Source organism: Oxyura jamaicensis, chromosome 23 (genome assembly GCF_011077185.1).
Source record: "Oxyura jamaicensis isolate SHBP4307 breed ruddy duck chromosome 23, BPBGC_Ojam_1.0, whole genome shotgun sequence".
Lineage (NCBI taxonomy): Eukaryota > Metazoa > Chordata > Aves > Anseriformes > Anatidae > Oxyura > Oxyura jamaicensis.
Window position 1 is genome coordinate 5,893,675 of NC_048915.1, and position 10,659 is coordinate 5,904,333.

At 59.5% G+C, this 10,659-nt stretch overlaps 1 protein-coding gene across 1 annotated transcript; it reads right to left on the reverse strand.

Annotated features, from left to right (window-relative positions):
• Positions 1-2,057: 2,057 nt before the first annotated feature.
• Positions 2,058-10,125, reverse strand: TXLNA (taxilin alpha). The gene is made up of 11 exons (XM_035345631.1): positions 9,880-10,125; positions 9,257-9,406; positions 7,873-8,211; positions 7,288-7,379; positions 6,127-6,297; positions 5,222-5,416; positions 4,913-5,032; positions 4,540-4,614; positions 3,901-3,993; positions 3,399-3,494; positions 2,058-3,256 (listed from the first exon to the last, which is right to left on the reverse strand). The coding sequence occupies exons 2-11, from the start codon at positions 9,372-9,374 to the stop codon at positions 2,906-2,908; spliced, it is 1,650 nt and encodes a 549-aa protein (XP_035201522.1). The 5' UTR covers positions 9,375-9,406; positions 9,880-10,125; the 3' UTR covers positions 2,058-2,905.
• Between the last annotated feature and the right edge of the window lie 534 nt (positions 10,126-10,659).

Genomic DNA, 10,659 nt, shown 5'->3' on the forward strand with positions numbered 1-10,659 from the left:
CCCCCCCCCCCCCCCCCCCGAGCAGCGGGACGGGGACGCGGACACCGACCTGTGCCAGACCCCCCCGCTCCGTCCCGGCCCGTCCCGACCCGCGGAGCCGCCCGGCCGCCTCCCCAGCCCCGCAGGACGGCCACGGCCCCGGGGCCGGGATTTGCATTTAAAGGGAACGGGAACTTCCTCCGGGCTCCGCGCAGCCCCGGGGCGCTGCCGCCGGGCCGGACACCGCCGGCATCGGCACCGGCACCGGCACGGCGCTGCGGGGGGCAGGATGCGGCCACGGTCCTGTGCAGCCGCACACACAGCGGGCACGGAGCGGGTAACGGGGGCTGCACCCCAGCAGTCAGGGGGGTGTCACCGCCTGCCCCCCCCCGACTGCCAGAACTCTCCCCAAGCTCCCCCAGCAGCACCGGGTTCGTGAGCCCGGTCCTTGGGCAGGAGGACAGCAGGAGCAAAGGGTGCTGTCACCCCAAAGCACAGAGCTGAACACAGCAGCTTATGGAAACCACCCCAGGGCTCGAGGCCAACCGCAGAAACCTGGGGGCTGACCCCCCAGGGGGCTGATAGCACGGGTGCCAGGAGGGTCCCTGACTGGGCCGTGCCTGCAGGACCCCAGGGTGGGCACAGTGCGGTGCCCCAGGGGCTCACCCAGCTCACAGGGGAGAGCAGCACGAGTTGCCCCATGCCAGGGGTCCTGGGCACAGACCCCCACCCCTTCCCCGCAGGCAGGGACATGCCAGCAACTTTGCACCTGAAGCCCCCCTCCCAGCCTCTCCACTCCCACCCCACGAGCCAATGTCCCTCATTTCGCTCCCAAACACAGCCCTAACGCCCGAGAAATAACACAGACAGCAGCAGCGAGTTTGTGTGCATTTCTATTGGGTACCAAGATACATACACCAGCCCCCCGCAGAGGTTTTCTGTACCATAACAGAAAAAAAAAAAAAAAAAAGGTGGTGGTGACTTGCTATGAGATTTTTATTTGACTGAAAGAGCAAGAAGAGAAGTCCAGAGCCAGGCTGCAGCCCTTGCCCAGCCCTGCTGCTGGAGAACTGGGGGCTCCCGCTGGGCCAGAGCTACATTCACTCGCTCCGGAAGGCTCCTGGCAGAGGCAGATGTGTCCCCATGCAGGAGGAAGCGATGCTGGCAGCGCAGGGCTAGAGGAAAAAGCCCCACAGAACTCCAGGGAACGTAGTGGATGTTCAAGACTGTGGCTCTACAGAGACGTATTAGACTCTGTAGGTGACCACATTCATTAAGCCTGAACTCGCTGGACTTCCCTTGGAGGAACGGGGGATGCAGAGGCACCTGCTGCAGGCTGCTCCCAGGGCAGGTCCTTCACAAGGGCACTGTACAATGGCAGAGAGAAGATGCAAGAACAGCTGCATCACCAGAAAAGAAACCAAAGCTGTTCCACTGAATGCAGCCACTGCAAGGAACGGCTCAGGCCAGCTCACTTCAGCTTCAAGCAAAAGGAAGGCAATGCTGAAAATAAAGGCTGCTGTAGAGAAGCTACAGGAAGGTTTTCAAGGAAGCAGAGGTCTCCCAAAATAACAGTGAAATGAGGAAGTCTTGAGAAACTAAGGAGAAATCCCCCAAGCCCCGTGCCAGCAAGCCTCACGTGTCTCTCAATGCCCTCCCACCACAAGCAGGTCCTGTGGGCGAGCAGTTGGTCCTGCGGGCAGTGGCTGCGGCTCGCACCCAAACAGCAGCAGCGGCTTGGGCCAGGCAGCAGCTGGCACTTGCGAGCTGCTCTTCTGACCAAGCAGAGGGAAAGGAAGGGGCCAGGCAGCACCAGTGCAGACCAGAGGGCCAGTGGGGTGCTGATGCTGCAGGAGGGACCAGCCCCACATCAGGGTCCTCTCCTGGTCCCAGCGCTTCAGCAGGTCATGGAGCAGACGCAGGTTGGATCCTCCTGGAGCCCCAGCTCCGTGAACGCCTCCAAGACCACCCCGCTCAGCACCAAGGGGTGGTCCTGACGCAGGGCAGAGCTCAGCTGGAAGGACCTCCCCGTCCCCTTGCACAACTGGTCACACGTGCTTGTGCAAAACACTTCGGAGTTAGACCTTTGGATTAACTGTTTAATACACTTGTGCACATGTGCGTATAGCAAAGAGGCAACTGTGAATCATAAGGCTATCGAGACATTGGCAGGTTCTGGGAAGAGCAAAGAGCCTGCAGGAGGCCTGGGTGAACCAGGCATCCACAGTTTGCTTCTTTTTGTCCCCATTCAATACACAAAATCCACACAGAGGGGAAACGGCCTCTCTCGCCCTCGTTTGCTCATCTCACGCTCAAAAGAGCTGCCAGCCAGAGCATGAGAAAGGAGTAACAAGTCCAGGAGCTCCCTCCTGCCTGTCACAGAGGAGGAAGGGAGAATCCAGAGCTGAGAAACGCTTCTGCTCTCCCTCGCTCAACTCTTTTGCTGTCACCCAACATGAGAGTGTCGCTGTGAAGGCGGAGGAAGCAACGCATCCAGCTGTCCCAGTGCCACGAGCCGGAGGAGGGCTGGGGCTGATCCATGCACCTGCTTTCCTGAGCTGCGCTAGATTTTGGGGGAGTCACAGCCTGCCAATGACAAGGTCTTTTAGTGAAAGGGACAATCAGTTGAGTCTCCATATATTAGTTATTCACGCACACGCAGGGAGGTGGGTCGTTCTAGGTTCCATATATATTCGTATATAAAGTGTACGCTGCCCTGCACAGATTTTATATCCCATATATATATATGTCTCACACATATATATATATAAATTTAAAAACCCTCCAAAAACCTACGCTAGGAAATCTCGAAGCCCAGGGAGGGCTGTCCTCTTGCACCTGTCCAAGGACCAAGAGAGGGCCATCAGAGTCTGGAAACATTCACGCTATCCTCCCTTACCCTACCTCTGCCTACCGCACGGCGGGCTCAGTCAGCGCCCTGAGTGCCTTCCTCAGTCCCACTCTGCCCCAGGCCTCCTATGCTCAGTTCTCCAAGCGTCTCCACAGGATCTGTGCCGTGTGTTGGCTTTCCCGAGTGGAGGCAATCCTCAGCCAGGCGCTGCTCTGCTGGGGCACCTCCTGCCACCGCCTCGGAGCCCTCCCGGGCTGGGTCCTTCAGGGGCTCCGACAGGTCCATGTCTGCCCGGGGCGCGTGGGCGCACAGGTCCTGAACCTTCTTGTTGAGGTCGTTGCGCTCCGTCTGCAGGGCTCGGCACAGTTTCTCCAAGCGCTGGATTTTCACCTGAAGCCCCTCCAGCTCTTTATCCCGAAGGGTTTTCTGCAAATAGAGAGGCAGTTTTCAGACTACCATGCTGGGGATGAAGGCAGAAAGGGAGAGAGGTGAAATCTCAAACGTAAGTTCAGGGGGAAAAGACCACGCAAGTCGCCTGCCTCAGCACAGAAAGCCAGAGCTTCCTTACCTCTTCAGCCATTTCCAAGAGAGCCTTGTTGCTGCTCTCCCAACGAGAACGGTACATAGTGGTCTCTTTCTCCAACTTCTTAATTTTCTTAGTCATCTACAGAACCAGTGACAAAAAGGGAACAAATGAGCCAGTGATACAGCGGGGCACACCTCGCGTATCCACCAACGGGCACCTGCTTTCCCAGCACAGACAGAGATCCTGCTGTCCTGCACAACGTCTCCGTGCCTTGTTGTGGTCAGCGTCAAGTGGGAAACATCCAGCAGGTAACACCAAACCAGGAGACAGGGGTAGCACTGCTTTTTGTGATTCAGGAGTGGTGCAGCAGTCACCCCACAAGTCCAGTATCCACCTTCTATCAGCAGCCAGCTCGTGGCTGGTTTATTGCCAGCAAAACTCAACAAAACAGAGCTGCAGCTCATCCCGCTCACAGACGCAGCAAGGAGACAGGCAGTACCTCCAGCCCACACGCGCTCTGCCAGGCAGCGACAGCGTTACCCACCTTCTCCATCTCCTGTTTAAATGTTGTGAACACTTCACTGCTTTTGGAAAGGGTGTTCTGGAATTCTTCAAACTTCTCTGTGTAGAGAGCAAGCTGCAGGGAGAGACAGGGTTACAGCTCCTCGCCATGGCACCTCCTGACAGCCTTCCCTGGCATGGGGGAGATTTTAGCCAAGAAGTGAGCTAGTTATCTTGTGACTGAACTTTATGACAAACAAACTAGCAGCATGGGGCTGCTCTGCCAGCTTTAGGTACTGGAAAATGTGGAAGAGTATTTCTTCTTTCTTAGGGAAACATCCTCAGAGCGTGATGTGCTCTGCAAACATCTGGCCTTGGCAGGAAGCACTTGTTGGGTCTGATTCAGCAGAGCATGACCACACAACTGCTCCCAGCACTGGGAAATGCACTGGTAAAACCAAGGCCCCTTTCTCCCACAAGGCAGAAGAGCTGAAAGAGGTCTCAGCAAACCCCATGCTGACACAGACACACCAATACCAAACTCAGGAGCAGTCTTGCCCTTGTGTTTTCCAGATTAAGCAACTTCAGGTTGTTCCCCGCTGAGGGAGAAAGGAAGAGAAAACAAACAAACTAGCAGGCAAACGAACAAGCAGGCTGAGCACACACAGACCAGGTAGCTCACCTGCTGCTTCAGGTGGGTCTCCTGCTGCTTCATCAGCTCACACATCCTCTGCGACTCCACAGCTTCCTTCAGCAGCTAGGGAAGAACAGAGGCAGTTACCTGGCTGCCACCAGGGGCAGTTCCTGATATGCGCTGCACAGCTGGTGCTTGGCCTGGGGACAGCAGAGGGCTGGGAGGAACACCAAGAGCAGAGCGGGGGCTCCAGCTGTGCTCCTGAGGCAGCTGGGGGAACAGTCACTGCCGGGCAAACAGCAGGTCTGGGATGGCCCCATCTGACTTGGGCTCTGCGCGTAGGAACCCAGCAGCAACAAACCTCCACAAACAAGGCACAAAGCTAACTGCTTGCATCCTACAGACTTGCTGTGAGACTTACAAAGTCCTTCTCCCGCTGGTGTCTCTCCTCTGCCTCCTTCAGCATCTCCTGTGCCTGCTGGAGCTTGGCATCCACGAGCTGCTGCTGCAGGTCCTTGTGTTTGAACACCTTCTCAATGTGCTGCCAAGGGAACGCCACCAGTCACTGACACGCTCAGACAGGGCCCTGCTGCCCAGGTGGCAGAAATCTCGAGGGAAGACCCCAGAGCCCCGTGGCCCCTTTTCCCACCAGTCCCTGCCCAGAAACACGCTCCACAGGGCAGAACGGGCACACCCCAGCAGGCTGCCCCAGGCCCCCGCCCCAACCCACCTCCTCCCGCAGCTCGTACTGCTCGATGAGCTTCTTGAGCCGCTCTGCCAGCTCCATGTTCTCCTGGCGCAGCTTGGAGTTCCTCTCGTTGTGCTGCTCCATCTGGAGCTGGATGTCGTTCAGCGTCACCTGGAAGTGGGAGGTCACCTCCTTCCGCTTCTCCTCTTCCTCCCGGGCACGCTGGACACCCTCCTCCTGCACGAGCAGGGCAGAGACAGCAGGGCCACGTCAGCCTCCGCACGGGCAGGCAGGTGAGCGAACCTGCCCACGCCGCGCTGCTCTGAGCCCACCCAGCCTCCCACTGGTGTCAGTCAGGAAGGGACCTTGGGCCACTGCCTGAGTGCCTCTTCCTCAGCCTGCCCTGGGCCTTTCCCCAGGATTTCTGCAGGGAACATAGCCCAGAACAACACCTGGGCATGGTGGATAAAGTCATGCCCCTTCCTCCTGGGTGTCTCCTTGAGTTACCCCAAGGGCAGAAGCGGGCAGCACTGCAGAGCACAAGGATGCACAGGCAATTTGCTGACCCCAGAGAACTCCCTCGCACAGCAGCAGCTCCACTGAGTGGCTGGATCAAGTAGCCAGCGCTCCTGGTCACGGCTGGCACGGTCACCAAGGGGCAGGCTGCATCCCGGGCACTGCCCACTCTCCTTCCCTACCAGAGCTGTGCCAGCCCACAAAGCTCCCTGATTTTCTCCACACGAGACCATGCAGGTCGGCCCCCTTCCTTCCTCTCCCTTGCGAGGAGAAGGCTTAATAGCAGAACTAAACGCCTGCTCTGGACATCATCAGGCTGTGGGCAACCACGGGCAGAGGTCAGCTTGCCAAAGAGGCTCCCAGCCCCGCAGCAAGCGATCCGAGTGCTTGGGAGGAAGCAGCTCATGGGGCAGCGCCCGGGAGACACTTGCCTTGAGGGTGCGGTTGTGTCTCTGGAGCTCGCGGCACAGACTCTCCAGCTTGCTGCGGGCCAGGATGGCCTTGCTGTGCTCGCTCTGCAGGTGGTCCTTCTCTTGCACCAGCTGCGTCTGCTTCTTCTGCAAGATCTTCATCTGCTTCTGGGAGTTACGGTGCTCTTCCAGCTAGGGCAGGAGAGCAAAGGGCACAGATGTAGCAAAACAGACCAGGGCAAAGCTGTGCCTGTATGAGGGAACAGGGGGACCAAAGAAGTGCTCTGTGTACCGTAAGAGAACAAGAGTTTTATAACACAAAAGGTGCTGGTTTTGAGCAGAGCAGAACTGATACAGAGCCCAAAGTCCCCTGGACAGGGCCTTTCTCCTTCCTGAATCAGGATCCTACCAGAACCTGACAGCCTCACACGTTTCTCCAGCATCTCCATGCACACCTTGCTCATACGGAGCAGAGCTCTGAGCACATGGCCAGCTGCAGGGAAACCTGAACACGACCCCTTGGGATGCACAAGGACAGTCCCACATGTGTCCTCTGCCCTGAATGCAGCACGTGCTCAGGTTAAACGCGGCCCATGAGAAACGTGTGCACACTCAGCTCCACAACACACACCTAGCGGCACGCTGGCTCTGTCAGACACGTTTCTTGCTAAGAAATTATCAACAGAAACACGACCGAGTGGTGGAGACAGGAGATATATCGGCGTGATCCTGTCACAGCTGGGCCTGCCAGCTCACAGCTCAGCCCTGCCTGCAGAGACGAGGAACGCAGGCTCAGCAGAACAGGCCATGTATGCCACCAGGACAAGATGGGCAAGAGATGCAGCTTCCACTTACAGAACAGGCAGGAAGCATATCTGAAGTCCTCTTACATGCTGACCTATCAAAAATACTCCTGTCACTGCTTACAACTCTACAGAATGTTAAAACAACAGTGCCCAGCCAGACCAAGCAATGCCTACCCTCTGATATTTGGATACCCAGCACCACAGAGATCCCAGAACATACACTGCAAAGCTACAGGCGTGTTCCTGGACTGTCCCTCTCAGCACCAAGAGCAAAATAATCTACAGCCATCGTCTGCCTCACCACGCAGTTCTGGTGCTCGCTGCAGCAGTATCCTCCCTCTGCCCCAGAACCTGGCACGCAGACACAAGGACTCACCAGCTCAGCGTATTTCTTGCACAGTGCCGCTAGTTTCTCCTCTGGAGTGCTCAGGGTGTTCAGCGTCTGCATCAGCAAAGTGATTTCCTTGCCTGGAACGAGACACAGAAGGAAAAAAAAAACTAAACATCGCTCACGCAGAATTCTGGCTCCTAAAGGCAAGGACAGCAGAGCCAAAGCAGGCCTCGCAGCCGTCACTGCCCTGGGCTCCCAACTCCAGCGCCTCCTCAGGACTCTGTCCCACAGGCTGCACCGCGTGCAGCAGGTGAATGATAAGAGCAGCCAGGGAGAGACCCGGTTTTCAGAGCAGGGAACCACCGCTGGGCTGGCCAGACAGAGCTGCATCCCGCGGAGGGGAAATGTGCAGAACTCAGAGGCTGGAGCCGCACCCAGGACCAGCCAGAGCCTTTGCACCTCTCTGGTTCGCTCCCACACTACAACAAGATGCCGTACTGCTCCCAAACACTGCTGCACATCGCACACCCGAGGTGCTCACTGTGCTAACGGCAATTAGTGCATTACAAAATCCATGCCTGCTCCAACGTTCTCGGGCTGGCGGCACCACCACCGCAGGGCACCTCTTACCTAGGCCCTTGGCTTTCTTCTTTTCCTGAGCTTTCTTCTGATCCCGCTCCCCGCACTCCTCGCCAGGCCGGAACTCCTCCGTCCCCTTTGTGCTCTCCTTCTCCCCGTTCATCTCAGGGACACCCGGCTCCTGGTCGCCGTTCCTCGGGGACTCGCTGCGACACTTCTCCGCCTCCTCCGGCTCCGCAGGCTCGCTCTGCCCACCGTCCTCGCCCGGACCCTCCTGGCTGGCATCCACGCAGTACGTGTTCAAGATGTCCTCAAGCTGTCTGCTTAGCTCTTCGGAGACGTCACGCACGGCAGGCCGGGAGGACTTGGTGTCCTCCTGCGCGAGAGGAGCTGTGGGAGACGCGAACACAAAGCATGATGCTTCCCCCACGCAGCTTATTCTCTGCTCCCCAGAGACACACAGCCAGGGAGAGGTTTCCCCGAGCACCCCACGGCACCGGGGCCTGCTGAACTTCCAGCAACACAAGCCGCTTTGTTCAGGTGCGTCTCCAGGGGGCTGCCCTGACAATGGAGGTGCATTCCTAGCAGCCTCTCCTTTGATCACGAGAGCATGACCAAGCCCCTGACATCTGTCAAGAGCAAGAACTGCCCCCTGCGCGCCAGCCTTTAGCACAAGCAGGGTGCGTGCGGGTTTCCCCTCAGAGGAGCATCCTGCAGGTATCCCCAGAGCCGAGCTGTGGGTTATTCCCTTCTCACACATAGCAGCAGCTGCACAGGCTCAGACAAACGCGTCTCGTCCCCAGCAGCAGACACGTGGGGAAGAGCAGGCAGCGTATCCTTCAGCACACTTCTGTGCTTCCAAAGTTCCCCCAAAGGGGAGATTTACAGCAGCAGGTTATTAAACTAACTCTGTTAACTCTATTATTAAACTAGCTCTATTCACTGGGCACTTCCTGCATCACACATTTACGAGGCGTGAGAATCCAAGGCGAGGTTTATGTTAACCAAGCTCCCCAAGGATTACCCGTTTTTATCTTCCAGAGAATTATTTTTACCGAGTGCTAATAACAGAGCAGATCGCTCAACGCTGCCCCCAGGAGGGTTGCCTGACACGTTCTGTACGGGACCCTGGAGGTTTAAGCCCGACGAACAGCCCATCATTTCCACACCAGAATCAACTCCACACCTCGGAAAGGGAGCGGGAACTACTTCAGACCCGTGTACACGCAGGAATTGCAGGAAACCAGGATATTCTGCCCGTGAAACCACATCTGCTCTCACACAAGCAGCCGGGGGTGAGCACAGCATCCTGCCCTCACCCAGGAGCAGCAGCAGCCCCACTGTCTCCATGCCTGGAACCCTCCCTCGGGGTTTCCCTGCTCGTGCCACCAGGCGCAGGCAGCAAGCGCACGCCCCGGCCCCGGCCCCTCCCCACCTTCCAGCGCCGCCGTGGCCTCGGCCGGGTCACCCTCCTCCAGCAGCAGGGCTCCGCCGGCCACGGAGGAGCCCGCAGGGTGCGGGGCTGCCTTGGCTTCCCCGCCTTGGTTCTTCATCGCTGCCGCCGCCCGCTCGGTCTCAGCGAGCCCTGGTGAAAGAGAAACGGGGGGGAAGCCACGGGGTTTAACGGGGTGAAACCGGGGTTTAACGGGGGCCAAGCCGTGAAGCCCTGGGGTTTAACGGGGGCAAAACCGTGGGGTTTAATGGGGGCCAAGCCCCGGGGTTTAACGGGGCCAAGCTGTGAAGCCTCGGGGTTTAACGGGGCCCCAGCCCGTTAACGGACGGCAGACGCCCCCCCCCCCGCCGCAGGGCAGCTCCGGGGCACCCCGAGGCGCGGGGACGCGGCCGGTTCTCACACCCCCCCTCCCCCCCCCGCTTTGCCGTGGGGCCGCAGCTCCCGGGGGCTCCGGGCCCGGGGACAGGCGGCGCCCCCGGACCGGCCCCGGTCTGTGCTGGGGGAGCAGCGGGGGGGGGAGGGGAGGGCCCCCGGTGCCCCCCGCCCCGCCCCCCCGTGTCCCCACGTGCCCCCCCCCCGGCCCCGCAGTGACGTCACGCACGTACCCCCGTGGCGTCAGCGGTCTGACGTAGTCGCCCCTCTCTCCTTCAGCCAATCAGCGGCCGGGAGCCGGCGGCGCTCCGGTGCACCGGCGGGGAGGGGAAGGGGAGGAGAACGGCCCCGGCGCCGCTCCCGGCCCCGCCGTTCTCGGCCCCAGTCCCTGCCCCGGCCCCGCCGCCCCGCGCTGCAGGAAGCGGCTCCGGCCCGGGCCTCTCGCCGTGCGCGCACCACGCATGCGCCGCCCCGCGCCGCCGCCCAATCAGCGACGGGGCGCCGCGGGGCCTGCCGGGAAACGCCGGCAAGAAGCTGCAGCCGCGGCGGGCAGCCCCGCGGACTACAACTCCCGGCGTGCCCCGCGCGGGGCTCTCCGCAGCCTCTCCCGAACTACAACTCCCGGCGGGCTCCGCGCCCTCCCCCCTCCCCCCCCAGCTCCTACGCCGCCGCCGCCCCCCACAGCCGGCTCGGGCCCGGCCCGCCCCCGGCGCGGCGGATCCTTTATTCAGTCAGCAGCACAGCCCCCGCCGTGCCCGCCCCACGTACCGCTTTCCCTGCAGCCCCCTTAGGCAAATCTCTACCTCTACGTGATATAAAAAATACAGAGATTCGGGTTCTTTTCCTGTACATGATCTGAGTGGGGTAAACCCCGCCCCGAGGCGCGGTGCCACGGCAGGCAGCACCACGCACAGCCCTTAAACATCCACCCCAGCCCAGGTCAGGAAACATAAAAGAAAATCCAGAACTCAGAGCATGTTCTCACAGAGAGAGAGAAAAAAAAAAAAAAAGCT